Consider the following 22,326-nt stretch of genomic DNA (forward strand, 5'->3'; position numbering starts at 1 on the left):
TGGAATTCGTTGCCGAAGAATGTGGTGAAGGTGGTTAGCTTGGCAGAATTTAAAAAGGGGTTAGACGGTTTCCTAAAGGACAAGTCCATAAACCACTACTAAATGGACTTGGGAAAAATCCACAATTCCGGGAATAACATGTATAGAATGTTTGTATGTTTGGGAAGCTCGCCAGGTGCCCTTGGCCTGGATTGGCCGCTGTCGTGGACAGGATGCTGGGCTCGATGGACCCTTGGTCTTTTCCCAGTGTGGCATTACTTATGCACTTATGTAGCTCCATGTTTTCTGTGTCTTGGGGCTCCTCTAATTCCTTTTCTATTTTAGGTCATATTTATTTGTTTGTGTGTGTATTTGATGACAATTCTCTTGTAGATATATACCCGTTAGGGACTAGTTTTCTTGATCAAGTTATGCTTGGATTATATTATAATTGTTGAATATTAAAAATAAAAACAAAAAGTGGTGTTTACCATGTGTAGGAAAACTTGAACTTTGTACCACAGCATTAACAGATAGCCTTTAGCAGGCACAGCAAGACCTAGTTCCGTGTTCATTCCCACCCCTAGCACAACTCTTCATTTATAGTCATTATTCTAATCAGGATAACACAAGGAGTGTTTTCATTAGAGTTTTAATTACATTTTATTAGTTTCTGGGAAGCAAACACTAAATAAATTACACATTATACCATATAACCTTAAGGCTTTTTATATTCATCTAAAATCCCTAGTACCTGAAGAAATTTTAATTAAACTATAATACTAAGATGCAGACAGCAGTCCAGCAGCGACTATTCAGCGACTGCTATCCAGTCTTTTGCACTGAGAGTCACATGCACGATTATCTCCCAGGTGGTGAGAGGTTATATGTGTGTGCTCGATGAAAAGAGCTCCTAGCTCTCAGAGAACGAGTCCGTCCTTTTGAGCTAGAGTAGCAGACAGAGGAGATGAGGGAGACAGAGAGGTACATAGAGGAGGCCTACAGGGACGTTGTAGAGAAGTCCCACCTCCAATCTGACAGACCCTGTGTTGCCTTGGAGGAGGGAGGCCTCCTAAATGGAGAACATCAACCTGGTGATGTTGGAAATAATCCTTTAGCCAGGACCAGCCCACAAGGGGGATGCACTATCCTCTAGTACCAAGGATGTGTTTTCAAGAGCTTCTGCCCAGGAGGTAAGGGTTAGGATGGCTGTTGTAGTTGGTGATTCCATTATTAGGCATGCAGATAGCTGGGTGTTTGGTGGACGTGAGGATCGCCTAGTGACTTGCCTGCCTGGTGCGAAGGTGGCAGACCTCACGCGTCACCTAGATAGGATTTTAGATAGTGTTGGGGAGGAGCCGGTGTCTTGGTACATGTAGATACCAATAACATAGGAAAATGTGGGAGGGAGGTTCTGGAAGCCAAATTTAGGCTCTTAGGTAAAAAGCTGAAATCCAGATCTTCCAGGGTAGCATTTTCAGAAATGCTCCCCGTTTCACGTGCAGGGCCCAAGAGACAGGCAGAGCTTGAGTCTCAATGTGTGGGTGAGACGATGGTCCAGGAAGAAGGGTTTTAGATTTGTTAGGAACTGGGCAGCATTCTGGAGAAGGGCGAGCCTATTCCGAAAGGGTAAACGGCATCAGGTCCCGTCTCTGAATGAAGAGTGGAAGCTTCTGCCGGCTGCTGGTCTGGTCACTGCTTCAACACCTCAGTTTATACTGGCTCCAGCGACGAAGGCCAGACTCCAGAAATGGCAGAGGGTCCTCAGTCTTCTCAGAAGCAGAAGACTGTGGTCTTGGAGAATGGGCTGTGATCCGGACAGTAAGTTGGCTCTGGGAGCCATTTTGCTTCGTCTATAATTATGGAATGGACGAGGGATAGATGGCTTTGGGGAAGGGGAGCGTAAAGGTTGTGTGTGTTTGTGTCAGAGTTGTGTGGGTTGAAGGGGATTGTTTGGGAACATGGGACCTTAAAGTGGCATGTGGGGAGGAACTTCGTCTAGAGGGGGAGGTAAAGGGGGGAATAGAACGATGGGATGCTATGTTGAGTAATGGGGGGGGGGGGGGGGGGAGGGGGACTGGGGATAGGATACGTTGCTACCCGGTGGATGTTGTGTTGAATGGTGATTGGGGTTGAGAGGAGGGGATTGGATCTTGGTGTATGACTGTATAAGGGGGCATAATTGATGGATGTAGGTGTGTGGTAGGGGATGTGGGGCAGGGGGGGGGAGGGGAGGCTGGGGTTGTCTGGAATGTGGGGACTCACTTCCTTGAATTCCCATTCAGGAGAGTTATGTCTCCTGTCTGGTGAAACTAGAGTGGGGGGGGGGGGGGGGGGGGCGGGCTGGGATTTGTTTGAGTTGTAGGGGATGAAAGATGTTTTTGTACTACATATAAAAAATTTCAGGGGTTGTCTTGGTTTCACGAATCAATGTTGTGCAGTGCTCCTAAGTATGAATGTGAGTATTTCCCAGAATTCTCTTGATGACGGCTGATTTAAAAGTTCTGTCTTACAATGTTAGAGGCCTTAACATGCCTCAGAAACGTCAAAAACTGTCTCAACAGAAACCACACATTTTTTTTTTTTTTTTTTTTTTACAGGAGACTCGCCTTCGCCGGGTCCATGAGGGGCTTCTTTCTCACCCTAGCTATCCCATAGTCTGTTTTGCCTCGTCGGTGGATGCATCCAGGAAAAGGGGAGTGGCTATTTTAATTCATTCCTCGCTCCAAGCTCAGAGGTGGTAAAGATTAAACGAGATCCAGGGGGGAGGTTTCTCTTTTTGCACATTACAATAGACTCATTAGATATGACTCTGGCTTCTATTTACGCTCCGAATGAACAACAGGAGGCGTTTTACATTCGGGTACGTGACTCATTGTTGCCCTTTATACAGGGGCCCTTGATTATGGGTCGGGATTTCAATGCGGTGCTGGACCCTGAGACCGCTTGAGGGGTTCTACGGCTGGAGATGCTAAAATGTCAGGGGCCCTGAAATCATTTATGTATTCACTGGGTTCTTTGGATGTATGGCGCCTATCTCCACTGTCTGCTGGAGATAGAGAATACTGATACCGTCCTATGTGGCAGAGTTCAGTCTGGTACTCTCAATCTCCATTTGCAGGAAGATAGATGGTCATAACCCCATAAGTCTCTGGATTTGTCTGCTGTGATGACAATGAACCAAATTCTAAAGGGAAGGAACCACATATTTCTAGGTTCCTGACGAGTTTCTAGGCTTTTCCAGAGCTCTTTGGAAAAGCTCTGCAATGGTATATTTGGATGATTAATCCTGCTTGCTCTCAGAGAAATCGGAAACGCGAGGAAGTCAAAGTCAAACAAAGAATATATATATGTATAAATATAGAAACGTAGCAACAAAGAAGATAGATCTGATAAGAACATTATACAGTTGCTTCTCTTTTTACAGAGAAAAGACAAAATTAGAGCTAGAAAGGAGGATAAGAATCTGTGCTACTGTCCTCTTGTCATGACATGAAAAACTTATATCGGATCCTACCTCAGGAAGTCTGTATTCATCTACTCCCCCTTCAAGTTTTTCTTTCAGGGCGCTATTTGTTTGCTTGATATTTTGAATCTGAAAACAGAAAAAAGCAAAACAAATTGCCACAAGTGTCTAAAGTTCAAGAATTGCATCTCTTTTATTTTCTCCTGCCATAAGCCTTCACCTGCAACTATCTGGGATTTTTTTTCCCTTATTGTACCTATATGCATCTAAAATATATGGTCTGGTCATTACAGCGACAGTCCTTGGCTGGGGGCATTTATCAAGCCTTGAACTCTTCAATCATGGGTCTAAATCCAGGCACTAGGTGTTGCTGTTGAATGATGACTGGGGGGGGGGGGGGTCCTTATTCCCCACCTTAGAAGCTGTGAACATTGCCTCTGCAGAACCCTCAGTTCTGACTAACCCAGGAAGCAGAAAATCTGAGCTGGAAATTGAACCCAAATCCTGCCACCAGCACTGTTCTCTCTTAAGCTGAGCGGGAGTCCTCAGTCTATAGTCCTGCCAGTGGGGGGGGGGGGGGGGTGTTTCACTATCACATTTTCAATAGTGAGGGGCAGGCAAATTCTGCCTGGACCTAGAGACTGAAAATACAATATCGAAGCACCACCCCCTACTGGTTGCAATGCAGCTGGATAACACCCGCTCAGCTTGGAACAGTGGCCACCAGTCCAATCAATTATGGGGGCAATATTCAGCCTCTCTTTAAATGCTGACCACTGCTGGTTAAAATAAGATCTGGATATTCAGTGCCGGCCTCTATCCACCTACTAGTGCTGAACATCTGGGTAGATGCCCAGTTAGGTTAGCTACTGAATATCAACGATATCTGGCTAGATATCGTTGATATTCAGTAGCTAACCTAACTGGGCATAAGTGGGACTGCCTTTTATGCGGTCCAATGTGCCTTGTTAGCTGTCCAGATAACTTCTGGGTCTACTTCAGCTTTAACTGGATAGTGCTGTGGTGGTCAGAGCAGATATTCAGCTGCACTATCTGGTTAAGTGTCACTGAATCTCTGTTCTGGGGGCCTGCCAGTGTGATTCAGCCAAGCAGGAGCCTCTCCTACCCGATTAAACTATTTTAAATATCAGTTCCTACATTTCTTAAGCAAACGATGAAAAATTACTTCTTTGCAACCTCGCACTATGACAGCAAACCCAGGGACCCTTTTACAAAGGTGCAGTAGCGTTTTTAGCGCACGCTAAAAATAAGCGTGCGCTAAATGCTAGAGTTGTCCATATATTCCTATGGGCATCTCTAGCGATTAGCGTGATCTAAAAACTACTGCGCCTTTGTAAAAGGACCCCCCCATGTGGAGTGGAGGAGTAGCCTAGTGGTTAGTGCAGTGGACTTTGATCCTGGGGAACTGAGTTTGATTCCCATTGCAGCTCCTTGTGACTCTGGGCAAGTCACTTAACCCTCCATTGCCCCTGGTACTAAATAAGTACCTGAATATATGTAAACCGCTTTGAATGTAGTTGCAAAAACCACAGAAAGGCAGTATATCAAGTCCCATTTCCCCTTATAGCATAAGAAAAATAATATCAGTTTTTCCCCAATATCTTGGCATTTAAATAAAAAGATTTCCCACACACCAAGCAGGACTATACCTAATTATTGCAAATGATGTCTTTTAAAATGGAGCATACAGTTCACTAAACACCACAAACATAGGTTTCGCTAAAACTGCACACAGCACGTATAGGTCTTTATTTATTTATATTTATAGATGTTATTTATTTATTTTAAAAACAATTCTAGCCCACACTGCCCTATGTACTAGGTGGGTACCAATAAAACATACATAATAAAATTTAAAAGTAACAAAAAAAAAAACCCAACACAAATACAAAACTTACAATCATTTAAAAAAATCATCACAGTGATTATAAAAATAAACAGCTTATAAAACATTTACCAGTATCAAAAGTTTCTGTAAACAAAAAACTCTTAGGAGCTTTGAAAATTGTTGGTTACTCTTGACACTACGCAGCTCAAATGGAAGAGAATTCCATAAACGTGTACCTTCAATACAGAACATACCTAACCGATATTACTCCAACCAGACAGGATGAAAGAAGGAACATCGAACAGCAATTTATCTGCTGAACGTAACGCCCTGAGTGGGCAATAAATACTGTGTCACTCCAATGTCCACATGCACAGCATAGTTTTTTTTTTTTTTTTAATAGAAACGTCATCCATATTAGCATGAAACTTCATGATGAAATTTAACACATTCTGAAATGCGCTACCTTGACCAAAGAATTGAATCACAGAGATGCAAACACCTTATCTAACTGCCCAGAGAGCAGAGCACATACCTGTCGCTTGATTGAGACCAGCTCCATATCCAGCTGTCTTAGAACAGTGGTGGCTGCAGTGGCATTTGCAGAAACAGCCTGGACATCCTCTTGGGACAGAAACATTCCTTTAGGTGGTTTTCGCTTTGCTCTATTTTTGGCTTGCGATGGGTGTTTATCTTTCTTGACATGAGGAATCGTGTCATTTTTTGGCACCTGTACACGCACCATATAAAACATAATATGCACATTCCTTATTGTAAGATATATTAGGGTATTCCCTGTGATGCTAGGCACAAAATGTTATTAACTTCCTGGAAATGATCTACATCACCCAGGCAAGTGCCAGTGAAAACCAGCCCATATTTTTTAAAGGGAGGGGCATAGGCGCCCCATATAAGAGGCTTGGGGACCTTCGCCGCCTGCCTCCCGCCCCCCTCCGAAATTTAAAACTTGATACCTGCTCGGGGTTAAGGGAAGGCGGCGTCGGCAGCGACACAGCACGTCAGCACCAGTGAAACGCGTGCTGGCTCGGCGCGCCTTCAGCTTCCCTTCGTTCTGTCTCTCAAGCGCTGGTGCTGACGTGCTGTGTCGCTGCCGACGCCGCTTTCCCTTAACCCCGAGCAGGTATCAAGTTTTAAATTTCGGAGGGGGGGCGGGAACTGGACCTGGTGCTCGGTGGGAGGGAGGGAAGGAAGAAGGCCTGATGCTGGGTGGGTGGGAAGGAGGAAGGCGATGCTGCTGGGTGGGAGGGAGGAAGGAAGGAAGGCAGGCAGGCAGGCAGGCCTGGCGCTTGATGCTGGGTGGGTGGGTGGGAGGGAGAGAGGGAGGGAGGGAGGGGTGCCTGCCTGCTGCTGGGTGGGAGGGGTGCCTGGTGCTAGGTGGGTGGGAGGAAGGGGTGCTTGATGCTGGGTGACAATTATGGATTTAAGCTCCGCCCCAACCCCATCCCCTTTAGCCTCTCCAAACAGTTGGGCCACCGTCCGCCATTGGGGGGGGGGAATGTATAGAAGCCAATTCTAGTAATTGGGTGCCCCCCCTTTTAGGTGCCCCGATGCAGCTCAGGGAGTCCCTGTTCCGTAATGGCATCTTAGTGCCCAGATTCTGTTATAGGTTACTAGAATAAGTTGGCATCGGCATGCTTAAATTTAGGCACACTCGTTTACACAGAGTCTAAATGGGAGCTCCTGAATGTGGCAGTAAGGCACATTATTCTGTAAGTTGCTCATGTAACTGTTGACACGCCTATGGCAGGAAATTTGAAAGAATGTGCAATGAATAACTATTTTGTATTGCAACAGGCTAAACAGGAATATTTTTCTGAGTGGACTGAAAAATCTTAACGGGCCAAGGAAGGTAAAATTATGTAAAATCATACCTGATAATTTTCTTTCCATTAATCATAGCTGATCAATCCATAGACTGGTGGTTGTGTCCATCTACCAGCAGGTGGAGATAGAGAGCAAACTTTTGCCTCCCTATATGTGGTCATGTGCTGCCGGAAACTCCTCAGTATGTCGATATCAAAGCTCCATCCGCAGGACTCAGCACTTAGAGAATTACACCCACGAAGGGCCACTCTGCCCAGCTCACCACCGCCGAAACGGGGGAGGGGAATTAACCCAGCTCATCCCCACACAAGTGGGGGAGGGGAATCCGTCCAGCTCATCCCCGCGGAGCGGGGGAGGGACACCACACCCGCCGATGCGGGGGGATCTGGCTTATCCTGCAACCGCAACCGCGGGAGGAGCTGACTGACCCTAACACCGCCGAAGCGGGAAGGGTACAAAGCTGCCCTACAGCCGCACGAAGCGGGAGGGAGTGCCGGCAGAATTTTAAGTCTCAATCCAGCCCCGTAAAACGGAGGGGAGAGGAATGCAGCAGCTCACTGTAACACAAACTCGTCTTAACTCTTGAAGAATCCAAGTGAAAAAACTTGAACACGAAGTCTTTCTGAAGTAACTGAAGACTAAACTTGAACCTGAAATGCAACCAGAATAAAAACAGTACAGATATCTGGGAGGGGCTATGGATTGATCAGCTATGATTAATGGAAAGAAAATTATCAGGTATGATTATACATAATTTTACCTTCCATATCATCAAGCTGATCAATCCATAGACTGGTGGGATGTACCGAAGCAGTACTCACCCAGGGCGGGACATTGAAATCCCTGACCTCAACACTGAAGCTCCAAACCGGGCCTCCGCCCGTGCAGCCACAGTCAAACGGTAATGCTTGGAGAATGTATGAGCCGAAGCCCAAGTTGCCGCCTTGCATATCTCTTCCAAGGAGACGGATCCGGCCTCTGCCATCGAGGCCGCCTGAGCTCTTGTGGAGTGAGCCTTCAGCTGGATAGGCGGCACCTTCCCCGCGGCCACATAAGCCGCTGCAATGGCTTCCTTGACCCATCTTGCCACTGTAGGCTTAGCAGCCTGCAGACCCTTACGAGGACCTGCACACAGGACAAACAGATGATCTGACTTCCGGAAATCATTGGTCACTTCCAAGTATCTGATGATGACTCGTCTCACATCCAGATATTTAAGAGCAGAGTACTCCTCTGGGTAGTCCTCCCTACGAAAGGAAGGGAGACAGAGCTGCTGATTCACATGGAATCGAGAAACAATCTTGGGCAGGAAGGAAGGCACTGTGCGAATAGTCACTCCTGCCTCAGTGAACTGCAGAAAAGGCTCTCGACAAGAGAGCGCCTGGAGCTCGGAAACTCTTCTGGCTGAAGTGATAGCCACCAAAAAGACTGCTTTCAACGTCAGGTCTTTCAGAGATGCCCTCGACAAGGGTTCAAAAGGCGGCTTCTGCAATGCTCTTAGCACCAGGTTGAGATTCCACGCAGGCACCACTGAGTGCAGAGGAGGGCGCAGGTGATTAACTCCCTTGAGAAAGCGCACCACATCTGGCTGCGAAGCCAGGGAAACACCCTTCAGGCGGCCCCTGAAGCAAGCCAGAGCCGCTACCTGGACTTTAAGGGAACTGAGCGACAGGCCTTTCTCTAGACCTTCTTGCAGGAACGCCAACACCGAAGAAATTGGAGCAGTGAAGGGAGAAAGTGAGCCTGCTTCACACCACGCTGCAAAGATACGCCAAACCCTGGCGTAAGCAGTAGAAGTAGAGCGCTTCCTCGCTCTCAGCATAGTGGCGATGACCTTGTCTGAGAAGCCCTTCTTCCTCAGACGCTGCCGCTCAATAGCCAGGCCGTAAGACCAAAGGGGGAGGGATCCTCCATCACCACGGGCCCCTGATGTAACAGGCCCTGCTCCACTGGCAGTCGCAGAGGATCGTCGACTGAGAGCCTGATCAAGTCCGCATACCAGGGACGTCTGGGCCAATCCGGACCCACCAGGATTACCCTGCCGGGATGCTTTGCCACCCGGTCTAGCACCCTGCCCAACATGGGCCAGGGCGGGAACACATAGAGGAGCTCTTGTGTCGGCCACTGTTGGAGAAGAGCATCTACTCCCAGGGATCGAGGGTCCCGTCCTCTGCTGAAGAAGCGCGGCACTTGGCAATTGGCCGATGACGCCATCAGATCTAGGCTCGGCTGGCCCCAGCGCTTCGTGATGTCCAAGAACGCCTGAGCAGATAGCTGCCACTCTCCGGGCTCCAAGGTATGGCGACTGAGAAAGTCCGCCTTGACATTCATGACTCCGGCAATGTGGGCCGCTGAAAGCTGCTCCAGGTTCGCTTCCGCCCACTGGCATAGATTCATAGCCTCCTTGGCTAGAGGGGCGCTCTTGGTACCTCCCTGGCGGTTGACATAGGCCACAGCCGTGGCATTGTCCGACAGAACCCGTACTGGTTTCAACGCCAGTACCGGGATGAACTCCAAAAGCGCCAACCGAATGGCTCTGAGTTCCAGGAGGTTGATAGACCACTTTGCCTCTGCAGGAGACCAGAGTCCCTGCGCTGTCCTTCCCAAGCAGTGGGCTCCCCAGCCCGACAAGGAAGCGTCCGTCGTGACGACAATCCACTCTGGGGTCACCAGAGGCATTCCTGCAGACAACTTGTCCATCTGCGTCCACCAGCTCAGCGCCTTGCGCACTGCTGGGCCCAAGGGAAGGCGCACCGCATAATCCTCCGACACCGGCGTCCAGCGCTGCAGCAGAGAGTGTTGAAGTGGTCTCATATGAGCCCTGGCCCAGGGCACTACTTCCATCGTGGCCGTCATAGAGCCCAACAGCTGCACATAGTCCCAAGCCCGAAGAGGAGAGGCTACTAGGAACTGGTTCACCTGAGCCTGAAGCTTGACAATCCGATTGTCTGGCAGGAACACTCTGCCCACTTGGGTGTCGAATCGAACTCCCAGATACTCCAGGGACTGAGTGGGGCGCAGCTGGCTTTTCTCCCAGTTGATGATCCATCCCAGGGAGCTCAAAAGAGCAACCACCCGGTTCACAGCTTTGCCGCACTCTGCATAAGAGGGGGCTCGGATCAACCAGTCGTCCAGATAAGGATGGACTTGTACTCCTTCCTTCCTCAGGAAGGCCGCGATGACCACCATTACTTTGGAGAAGGTCCGCGGAGCAGTAGCCAACCCGAACGGGAGGGCTCTGAACTGGAAGTGTCGGCCCAGTACTGCAAAACGCAGGAAGCGTTGATGAGGAGGCCAGATGGGAATATGCAAGTACGCTTCCTTGATGTCCAAGGATGCCAGGTACTCCCCTGCCTTCACTGCCGCTATAACAGAGCGGAGAGTCTCCATGCGAAAGTGCCGAACTTTCAAGGCCCGATTGACCCCCTTGAGGTCGAGGATAGGCCGGACAGAACCTCCTTTCTTTGGTACCACAAAGTAAATGGAGTAACGTCCCTTGCCAAGCTGATTTTCTGGCACCGGAACGACCGCCCCCAGGCGGATGAGATTGTCCAAGGTCTGCTGCACTGCCACAGCTTTGACCGGAGACTTGCAGGGAGAGAGTACAAACCCGTCTCTTAAGGGTCGGCAGAACTCTAGCTTGTAGCCGTCTCTGATAACTTCCAGCACCCAAGCGTCTGAAGTTATTGTGGTCCACTCGCCCAGAAACGAGGACAGCCGTCCTCCAATCTGCACTGGGGCGTGGACCAAGACCCCGTCATTGGGTACGAGACCCTGGGGGAGGACCGGAGGGAGCACCTCCGGGACGGCGGTCTCTGCGAAAGGAACGCTGCTTGGGGGAGAAGGTCCTCTTAAAGGAAGAGGAGGCAGAAGAGCCCGACCTGCCCGGGCGGTACCGACGGGCTTCCTGAAACCGTCCTCTGGAGGTACCGGGGCGAGCACTAGCTCGAGCCCTGACCTCTGGTAACTTCTTGCCCTTAGACGTGCCGAGATCGGTCACGATTTTGTCCAGCTCGACCCCAAAGAGCAGCTTGCCTTTAAAAGGCAATCTAGCCAGGCGGGATTTAGAGGCGTGGTCAGCAGACCAATGCTTCAGCCAAAGCCACCGCCGCGCAGAGATTGTCTGAGCCATGCCTTTAGCTGAGGCTCTCAAGACATCATACAGCAAGTCTGCCAAATAGGCCAAGCCCGATTCCAGGGCCGGCCAATCATCCCTCAAGGAAGAATCCGAGGGGGAAGCCCGCCGCACCATAGTCAGGCACGCCCTGGCCACATAGGAACTGCAAACTGAGGCCTGCAAATTTAAAGCAGTAGCCTCATAGGACGACCTTAAGGCCGCCTCCAATCTTCTGTCTTGGGCGTCCTTTAGGGCCGTGCCACCTTCCACCGGCAACGCCGTTTTCTTAGTCACCGCAGTGATTAAAGAATCCACGGTAGGCCACAGATAGGCCTCACGTTCACTCACAGCCAAAGGATAGAGGCGGGACATAGCCCTAGCCACTTTAAGGCTCGCTTCTGGGACATCCCATTGAGCCGAAATTAAGGTGTGCATAGCATCATGCACGTGGAAGGTTCTAGGCGGGCGCTTCGTCCCCAGCATAATGGCAGAGCCAACAGGGGCTGAGGGATAGACGTCCTCCGGAGAGGAAATCTTCAAAGTGTCCATGGCCTGTAGCAACAGGTTGGGCAAATCCTCTGGGCTAAAAAGCCGCGCTGCAGAGGGGTCATCCGCTCCAACCGAGCGGGGATCCGTCTCCTCCAAGGAATCCGCAAAGGACCGTTGGGAGACCTCAGACACGCTGCCGTCATCTACATCGGAGGAGACAAATTCCTCCAAGGCATGGGAATCAACCCGAGGGCGTTTGCCTCTGGGAACCTCAACCTCTTTACCAGACGAGGGAGCAGGGGCAGCGTTGTGCATGAGGAAGGCCTGATGCAGCAGCAAAACAAACTCGGGGGAGAAACCCCCCAGACTGTGCACTTCCGCAGCCTGGGCAACAGCCCTAGACGCACCCTCAACCGGCGCTCGCAAGAGCGGGGGAGAGACATGCTGCGCATCCAAGATGGCGTCCGGCGCGACACTCCGCGAAGGAGCCGCGCGGGAAGAACGGCTCTTAACTTTAGCCGCTTTTGTGCCGTCGCCCAAATTAAGGGCGTTCATGGCATTAATGTCTCCAACCTCAAGGGCGGCCGAAGAAGAAGCCGTCCGAGCCGCGTGGCCGGCCAAGATGGCAGAGGCGAGGAGCGGGGGATGGGCGTTTATGGCGGGAAAAACCGCCACGCCGGAGGACCGGGACATACATCGGTCACGAAATTGTCACCCAACAAGGGCGAATCAGGCTTGAAGACCCCCGCATCCCCTCTAGAAGCGCTCCAGCGATCCGGGGAGCGACCCTTTGCGCCCTCGCCCTCCGACGCCATATGCCACGAGGAGAAGAATCGGGGAACCCCCTGCCCGCTATAAAAAGGTAAAAATTACCTGCTGTCCGCTCCGAGCTGTAACGACCTGGTGTCCCAGTGAGTAGCTGCAATAGACGCTTAAATAAACGTCGAAATAAACGCCTTTAAGGACGTTCAAAATTTTTTTTTTTTTTTTTTTTTTTTTTTTAACGGAGCCAGCGGGAGGGGGGAGAAAAGGAGGGACCTGGCACCACCAGGTTTGCACTTGCTCAAAAGAGCCCTCAACCCCAGGCACTCAACAAAACCTAAAAATTAGGCTTGGAGGCCTAGCCAGAGCTGCTGCTGTGTGTGACCACCACCTGCTGAGATAGAGAACATACTGGGGAGTTTCCGGCAGCACATGACCACATATAGGGAGGCAAAAGTTTGCTCTCTATCTCCACCTGCTGGTAGATGGACACAACCACCAGTCTATGGATTGATCAGCTTGATGATATGGAAGCTTTTTCACTGGTTAGATACCTAGTTGATGGTAAAGATAGGAAGGATGTGGTCATGATGAGGCTATGTTGTAATTATTTTGATTTTTTTTTCCAAAAGAAAATTGAGCAGATCAATGAAGTTTTAACTGAACAAGACAGGGAGGAAAATATAGAGATGTGAAAACTAGATGTTTTAGAGGTGGTAGTTCAAAATTCAGTGAATTTGTTGGAGGGAGTTGGGCAGATTACTGGGGAAAATTGGAGTGTTTTTGTTTAGTGCACGGTGATCAGTAACTGTGCATTTTGGGAGGTATGAGTGATTACACGAACAACTTGTCCCTTACCCATCCACAATGCGTAAGGAGTAAGGGTCTGATTTAAATAACACAGATGGCAGAGTTTGTGAATTCATCACTTAGGAAGATCATTGATAAGGCCAGTACTGAAGAGATTTCATTAGATCCAGCTGTGCTGAATAACTACGGATCAGTGTCTAATATCCTCATCTCAGGAAAGTTAATCAAGAAATTTGTCAGATTACAGTTACAGTAATTTTTGGAGAGTAGAGATATTCTTGCCAAACTTCAATCAGGATCTTAGAGATTTTGTAGCATATTTAGGAGATGCTGGAAGCTGCTATGGATGATGTGCACCATAGTGTTGAATTTTTTTTAGATTTGTTAACAGCATTGTCAGCAGCAACTTTTGATGAGGTACATCATGGTTTGTTGCTTGACTAATTGATGGAAATTATTGTTGGGAGATTATAATTCTTCACTGGTTCAGTTCATTTTTGCAGCTTAGAAAGCAGCAGGTGCGACTGGGAACCAGTTTTACAGCAAGTATGAAATGAGTTCTAAAGTATGCTCTCCCCCATTCTTTTAAACATTTTCACGGCTCTTCTATGTAAAGTGTTGGATCGGCTGGGCTTGGCTAACACTTCAATCAAGACTGGGTCACTTTACCTTTTTTTTTCTTAGTACAACTCACTTTCAAATACTGATTCACTCTTTCATTCTGAAGGAGAACCACCACCACAAGGGTGGAGGTACACTGAATTCCTACGCAAGGAAATGCGCAAAGAAAGGAGTAGGAAAGTTAGGCTCTTCCAAAGAACCGGAGGAGTATATAAAAAATCAAATAAGACTCCTGATGAAGGCGCGCTTTGGCGCCGAAACACAGCTGTGTTGAGTCAGAGTCAAGTTTGTCAGTGCTTAATTTGGAATAAAGATTTGATTTTTTATATACGTCTCCTCCGATTCTTTGGAAGAGCCTAACTTTCCTACTCCTTGCTTTGCTCACTCTTTCATTCTGCCATGATTGGCTAATGGGAATGTGTTGTTGGTTGGGTTGCCAAACAAAACTTCATCAATGATCACCATTGTTGCAGCACGTGGCTGCATGATGTTTGGGGCAATTGGAGATCAGAGACCATGTCTCTCCCTTACTTCAAGGGCTCCACTTGTTGCCATCTGAGTACAATCTTCCATAGCTCACCTAAAAATATAAATCTTGCACGATTTGTGCTAGATTTATATTTGTTAGGTGAGCTATGGAAGACTGTAAGGTATTTTATGAGATTACTGAATAAAAGTGAATTTGTTATAATTATTTTGGTGTTACTTGAAATTGATAATAAATAAATAAGAAGATTAATTAATGCATTCGTTTGCTCTTCTACACAAGAAATATTTTTGATACCGTAGGAGCCAATTTTGAAAAGTAAAACAAAGGGCTTCAAATAAAGCCTGAATTACTTGAATGAAGCAGAGTAGACTCTCTGGACTGGTATATCTTACATTACGAAAGTAAAATTTACATGTAAAATAAAATTCAGACTGCATAGGACTACATATTTATTTTTATATATAAGGAATCAACGTCTATTTACAGAAAATAAGCTTATTCTCGATTGATTAGGCACTCTAGGACTGTGTCAAAGAATGAAATCACTAAAGAGATTAGTGTACGGATTTCAGCTGACTGAAGAAATTAAGCTTCCTCTGTCTACCTAGTGGCACTGGCTCTGTACTAGCCACACACACTAGCCAACAGAATACAGATGCCCCTTCCCTCTGATGTGCCTTGTTGGACAGAAATAACATTTTTCTTGCAATGCACCTCAGCTCCTGAAATTAGGCGTTCTTTCAAGGAAAAATTATGCCTTACCTGATCATTTTCTTTCCTTGAATCGCAGCAGATGAATCCAGATGTGTGGGTTACGACCATCTACCAGCAGATGGAGATAGAGAACACTTGAACTGAATTCTGTGATATAGGATGGTATGCTTCTTGTCCAGTTAGTACTTCTCATAACAAACCAGAAGGAAGAATGAACAAATTAAACAATCCTGACTCCCACCTCACAGAACATTCTCTCCACATGTGAATTATACTAACGATAACCAATGAAGAACAGCAACAAGCTAATCAGAGAGATGCAGAAAAGACAGGCATCAGCTCACCAACAGGTGGTGGTGGGGGGGGGGGGGGGGGGGGGGTGCTCTGGATTCATCTGCTGTGACTAAAGGAAAGAAAATTATCAGGTAAGGCATCATTTTTCCTTCCTTGTAATCAGCAGCAGATGAATCATGATATGTGGGATGTAGCATAGCAGTCCTCGAATAGGGTGGGAAGCAGAACACCACTGAAAGAACCAATGCCTCAAAGGAAGCTTCCGCTCAAGCCAAAACATCCATGTGGTAATGTTTGGAAAATGTATGCAATGAAGACCAGGTATCCAATCTACAGATTTCTTCCAGAGCCAAAGCGCATGCCTCCACCCAAGACGTAGACTGAGCTCTGGTTGAGTGCACCCAAAGGGAATGGAGAGGAGTGGCCTAATGATTAGTGCAGCAGGCTTTTATCCCAGGATCCTGGGTTCAAGTCCCACCTCTTTTTGACCTTCGGCAACTCACTTAAACCTCCATTGCCTCAGGTAAAAAACCAAGATTGTGAGCACAATAGGGACAGAGAAAGTACCTGCTTATAATGTGTGATTGTTCTCCACTTTAAACTTGATGGTTAAGCGGATTATAAATACCAAAAAAATAATAAAATTTCCCAGCCTGAATATACACAGAAGCAACAGCCTCCCTGATCCAATGAGCAATTGAAGCCTTAGAGGACCCCCAAAGATAACAAAGAGGTGATCTGAACAATGAATCTCATTTATGACCTGAAGATACTGAAGAAGCACTCAGCGAACATCAATATACTTGAACATTCAGTGAGTTGTGCGCCCCTATGAACACCAGGACTCAAAAGTTCTCCTAACCCTGGCAAAGGCTGATTAAGTAGAGCACTTCCACGCTTGCAGCAAGGTAGAAATAACTGAATCAGAATACCCTTTCTTCCTCAACCTCGCCCTCTCAAGAGCCAGGCCTTAAGACCAAAGTGGGACAGACAGTCTATTTGAATTGGACCCTGACAAAGAAGGTCCAGCGCAGGAGGAAAGTGCAGACACTACAATTTTTGCAGGTTAGCTGAAAAATGATTCTGCGCGCGCCCAAAACATGCACTTACACTACTGCAGGACATTTTTCAGCGCACCTTAGTAAAAGGACCCGTCAAAGTGCCCTACCAAACTTCACACGTGGAAAGGGAGCTCACTCAAAAAGTAAATAGGAAATGTCAATATGCAACAAAGTCGCTGAACAACTGAAAACTGCAAAATCTTCAAACACACAAGCTGGAAAACTGGGGCTTTATTTCAAAAAAAGTTCTTCCAATCCATTCTATGATTCAACCCATATGGTTCTTCAGTTTTAAGGGTAACAATCCAATATTGTTCCCTTTGCAGTAACACCTTCAATTGGTCATGGAATCCTGGTACACGATCAATAGCACAGAATTGTAATGATGAAAAAGCATGTCCATGTTCTAAACAGTGTTCTACAATGGGTGCCTCTTTTCTTTGTCTCTTAAGGCAACTTTTATGCTCAGTCACGTGTATATGCAACTCCCTAACACTAACCAAACGAGGAAACATGTGTGGCCCTCTCTCATCTCTGGACCATTTGTAGAGAACAAGAGAGATGCAGGAAGAAGGTGACAGTCCTTATTTGACCAATTACTTGGCACCAAATAAACATCTCAAATCTCAGACGGGCCTCTGCAAAAGTCGGATACCTTTGTCCATTGCTGCCATGCTGTCTGAATAGGATGACGCACGAACAAGCAAGTTGTCGAGATACGGGTGAACTCTGATTCCTTGGCACTGATAGAAGGCCGCCGCTGCTGCCACACCACCATAACCTTAGTAAAACATTCTTTGTGCCATGGCGAGACTGAAGAGCAAAGGCCTGAACTGGAAGTGACGACCCAGCACCACAAAATGTAGAAACCTCTGATGCAGAGGTCCTTTTACCATATACCATGGGTATATGCAAATATGCCTCCTTGAGATACAGGGTGGTGAGAAATTCTTCCGCTTGAACCGAGGCTATGACTGCTCAAAGTATTTAAATGCGAAAGCGGGCCAATCGGAGGAAGCAGTTTAGACTTTTGAGATCTAAGACTGGATGAAAGGTGCCTTCTTTCTTTGGGACAATGAAGTAGACGGAGTATCTGCCTTGTCCCTGTTCAGCCTGGGGAACTGCAACAATGGCCTGGAGCACCAGCAAGGAATATACGGTGGACTGAACCTTGACCACCTTAGTTCCCTTTCGACAAGGAGACTGCAAGAAGAGAGAAGTGACCAGGCGGGAGAGAACTCCAATTTGTAACCTTCTGTAAGAATATCCAGAACCCATTGGTATGACATAATTTTGGCCCACTTCTCCCGAAACTCCTGATGATGCCCTCCCACCAGAGGAAGAAGTGGAGCAGCCTCGCATCATTGCTAAGCTCGGGAGGCACTGGGTGCTTTAGCTGACTGAGAGGAGGACGTCTTGTCTGCATGAAAGGAAGATTGGCGTGCCTGAAAGCAGGACTTCTGAACATATTGCTGACAACCAGGCTGGTACAGTCTGCTGTCTCGAAACTGAAAGCCCTCTGAAGATGGACGAACAGAGGCTTTCGGCTTATCCTCTGGCAACCGCTGTGGCTTAGTTTCTCCTAGTTCTTTCACCAAGTTAGAGAGATCTTCTTCAAAAAGCCACCTGCCCTAAAGGGGCAGTTTAACTAGACGTGACTGATGCTGCTTCTGCTGCCCAATGCTACAAACAGAGTTGTCAACGTACCGCGACAGCCAAAAACATACCGCAGGCCATACCTGTAACATATCATAAACAGCATCCACCAAGTAGGCCCATCCAGCTTCCAGCTGAGCATTTATGGCACTCATCTTGTGTTGCAGGCTACTGATGCCACTTCAGGCATGCTCTTGCCACAAACAAGCATACTGTTGCTTGAAGGTCCAAAAAGGCCACTTCAAAGGCTTGTTTCCTATCCTGTAGGTCTTTTAGGGCAATGCCCCCTTCCACTGACAAGGTGGTCTTCTTAGTCTCCACCGTAACAAGGGAGTCTACCCTGGGAAGTTGCAATTTACCTTTCTCCTCCAGAACAAATGGGTAGGGGTGAGTCATAGCTGTTCGCACACTCTCAGCCCCGTGTCCGATGAGACCTATTCTTCTGTAATCAGGTCCTGAATGTCTGGATGCATTGAGAAGGCTTTACAAGGATCTCTAAGCCCCCTCATGACCAACAAAAGCGGAACGCCTGACACCAAAGGTCATCTCAACATATGGAGCTCCTCTTTATGAAACCACCTCAGTGTTTTCGGATCATCCTTTTCCTCTGGATGCTTTTTGAGTTCAAGAACCAGACGGAAGGAGACCCTTCCCCCTTTTTTGGAGCCACAAAGTAGATGGAATATCTGCCCAGGCCCTGCCTATGCATTGGAACTACTGCTCCCAGGGCCTGCAATGAGTGAAGCATGGTTAACACAGCCTTCCTTTTGCGGGGGAGTGGGGCATTGAAGGGGAACTTCAAGAAATAATCTATGATTGGGGAGACAAACTAACTTGTAGCCATCTTGAATAATGCCCAAGACCCACTGATCTATAGTAACCCTGGCCCACTCTCAGACAAGACGGAGAGTGGACTAGCAGCCCATCGTTGGGAAGGACGGGAGGCTGTAGAAGGTCAGGCCTGACCTGAGGAACACTTATCGGAGCAAAAGGACTGCCTCTGCTGATGCCTAGACCTCTGAAAAGCTCAAGACCAACCAGAGCAGTACTTCTTGGAGTCCTTTAGGCGAGATCAAGCCTGAGCGGCCCTAGCGGAATCCTTAGGTTTATCCTCTGGAAGGTGTTGGGTTTTGGAGTCCCCTGACTCTTTAACCAACTTCTCCAGATCCTCCCCAAGAATCTTCTCCCGAAAAGGGAGCTTCATCAAACGCTGTTTATGGGCTGCATCCTCTGCCTTGATGCATAGCCACAGCAGATGACTGCCAAGACCATCTATTTAGCTAAGGCCCTGACCTGAGCATATAAAAAAATCTGCTTCATCCACCACGACTTCTCCTTCTTCCAAAGGATCAAGGAAGGGAGAAGACATGGACATAGCCAAGCCACCGCCCTCTGATGGCCCAGGAGGAGGGGGAGACACTATCTCCTTGCACCAAAACCTCCCTTCTCCTCCTTTTAGAGTCACCCTGAACTCCCAGAGGAGCAGCCTAAGCACCAAGTGGCTGATAAGCCTGTTTGAGGAGATATGCCTGATAGAGGCATAAAACAAATTCCAGGAGAAAAAGGTTCCTTTGCAGCAGAACCAAAGTAAAGGCCATCCCCAGCCGCAAGGAAGAAAACTGTGACAGTTGCTGACTGAGCTGTACCTTGCCAGCCCTCATCAGCGGAAGTAGAATCGTGGCTGTCCAAGATGGCTGCAGGAGTCACCAGAGCAAAAGAAGAACACTGCATCACATTCATTGTGTGGGAAAACGAAGGCTCCGCTGACTCTTCAATCCAGGCCCATACAGAGCCCTCCCGCACAGCTAACACACTGCTCCAATGCTGCTCTCCGCTTCCCACAGTAGGATTGGCGCTTCACTAACTCTGCCATCAATAATTAAAACCATGAATACAGTCCGATCAAAAAAAGGCACAAATTTAAAGTGGTATTCACCACAGCAGTGAAGCCTGCCTTTTTCCTGAAGGAGCTGGGCTGTGAGCAGCACAGAGAATCATCTCACTTCAATGCTAGCTGCAGCAGGAGTAAAATTGCACTGTTTGTTTTTGAAAATTCCCTTCCCTCTGATATTTTTTTCTGTGAGGAAGGAGTGAAGAGGGAGTCAGTGGGCAAAGGGGAGGGGAGGGGAACCCAGAAATAGGCACTAACGTAGCCTATACCCCAAGCTCAACTGAATTAGGCCACCCAAGACAGGAGCTCATGAGAGAGACCCTTCATCTGCCTGATGGAGATAGAGAATGCTGATTGGCCAAAGAATATACCCATCCTATATCACAGAAATCAGTTCAGTGCTATCTCCACCTGCTGGTAGATGGTCATAACCTACATGTCTGGATTCATCTGCAGCTGATGACATGGAATCTTATATTTTCATTTTTATATTTCCCACCAAAATATCACAAAGACCCAGGGTCCAGGACTCACTGGATAACATTTTTATATGGCACTGAAGTTCAATTTTCAGACTGAAAATTCAACTCTGTTAATTACTAAACAGTCTCTGGAAAAAAAAAGGAAAATTCTTCCCCTAATTCTATAAAACTCACCAAAAATTGCACGTGCAAATCTAGGCGTGTACCTAATTTGATTGAATGAGCCAATTAGTGCCAATAATTGGCGCTAATTGGAATCAATTAAGAAGTACATGCGTCCCGAAAAAGGGGTCATGGGCAGTTCAGGGTAGATTGTGGGTGTAGTTTTGGGTTACACACACAACTATAGAATAACAGGGTTCTGCGCATAAACTTAGGTGGGAGCATTAGCATCATGTTTTCGTTGGTGCAAATGAGCACCGAACCTCTGAGACTTAAGTGCAATTCTATAAACTACATCTAACTTTAAGTGCGGCTTATAAAATAGTGCTTAAGCATTTTTTTTTCAGTGCCAATTTCTTAGGCGTGATTTATAGAATTCACCCCTCTGTGTAAAGAAACGGATATTAATTGAAGGAGGCTGAGTTGGAGGAAAATTCTCCTTCAAGCAGTCTTCATCTTTATAATAGTGGTAAACTGAACAAATTTTGCAGGAAGAAAGAACTTTTACAAGAAGTCAAAATCGCGTGATACCAGTTTCAAATCTCTTCTGTGGCCACATTACCCATCACTTGCTTAATACGTGCCACAGATGCAGACTTCCCACCAATAAATATTAAAAATGCTCATAACATCTTAAGTAGCACATGCAGAAGGGAGGGGAAGTACCTCCAAGGGGACTGAAAAAAGAAAAGTTTCTTCGGGGCAGATGGGGCATCCCTCATTAACCAAACTGCGTGAAGGTGCAAAATATTCAAATTTTCAACCAACATTCTGGGTACTAAATGAAAAGAGGGGAAAAAAGACTGCAGCCTTTTTTGTGAACCTATGTAATAATCATTGCACAGTGGACAGACTGTGAAAGTGATGAGATGAAATATACCTCTTTCCTGGGCTCCTTGTTCTCATCAGCTTCAGCTTCAACAGGATTCACGGTGCCATTAGCTTCTTCCGCTTCATCCTCACTGCAACAGAAAAGCAAAACACTACCACAATTACTGTACCATTATTTTGGCTTCCGCATACATTTCATTTGACTACTTTTATGATCAGTTGACATCTAAAACCCACCATGTCAAAAATCACATTGGCTTCCCATTATTCATGTATTTCTGCCCCAACCGTACTCAGATCTGTCCAAGCAAACCTCGAGGACAACACTGGTGGCAAGACCTTAAATGAAGATTCATAGCATGCTTGACAAGTCATGAAACAGGATGGTTTTATTTTAACAAATTTCTGTTCCGCACAATCCAAAATAAAGTTCATAGGTCGAAATACAGGTGAGCATCACCTTTACAATAAATATATAATTCCAAAACCAATGGGGTCAGTTTTCAAGATTTAACCTGCTAGCTTTGATAGTTGGTTAAGTGTGTCTGATTTCGTTAAACTGCCTTCCCCAACCCAGCTAAATGTGTGCATAAAAAATTGCAATGCACACAGATTTAGCTAGTCATAAAGGGGACCAGGTCAGAAGCACGCTGGGAAAGATGCTTAAGGGTTTAACCAGTTAGCATAATATTCAGCGCTAATGGGCAAGATTTACTTAAGTGTGCTACCACATTAGCATGCGTTAACATCATTAATGCACTGTGAGGCCCTTTTACTAAGCTGCGTAAGGACTTACGTATGTACACC

At 47.1% G+C, this 22,326-nt stretch overlaps 1 protein-coding gene across 2 annotated transcripts in view; it reads right to left on the reverse strand.

Moving 5' to 3' along the window:
- RCOR1 (REST corepressor 1) overlaps positions 1–22,326 on the reverse strand; it is a 253,493-nt gene that overhangs the window by 16,845 nt on the left and 214,322 nt on the right. The window contains exons 7-9 of one of the 2 annotated variants that reach the window (XM_030214774.1): positions 21,569–21,650; positions 5,830–6,024; positions 3,497–3,574 (exon numbers count right to left, since the gene is read on the reverse strand). In XM_030214774.1, the coding sequence (XP_030070634.1) occupies positions 3,497–3,574; positions 5,830–6,024; positions 21,569–21,650 (355 nt within the window). Of the gene's footprint in view, positions 1–3,496; positions 3,575–5,829; positions 6,025–21,568; positions 21,672–22,326 lie in introns of both variants that reach the window. The other variant, XM_030214773.1, reaches the window with a different exon arrangement.

The sequence above is a fragment of the Microcaecilia unicolor genome, chromosome 9 (genome assembly GCF_901765095.1).
Source record: "Microcaecilia unicolor chromosome 9, aMicUni1.1, whole genome shotgun sequence".
Taxonomy (NCBI): Eukaryota; Metazoa; Chordata; class Amphibia; order Gymnophiona; family Siphonopidae; genus Microcaecilia; species Microcaecilia unicolor.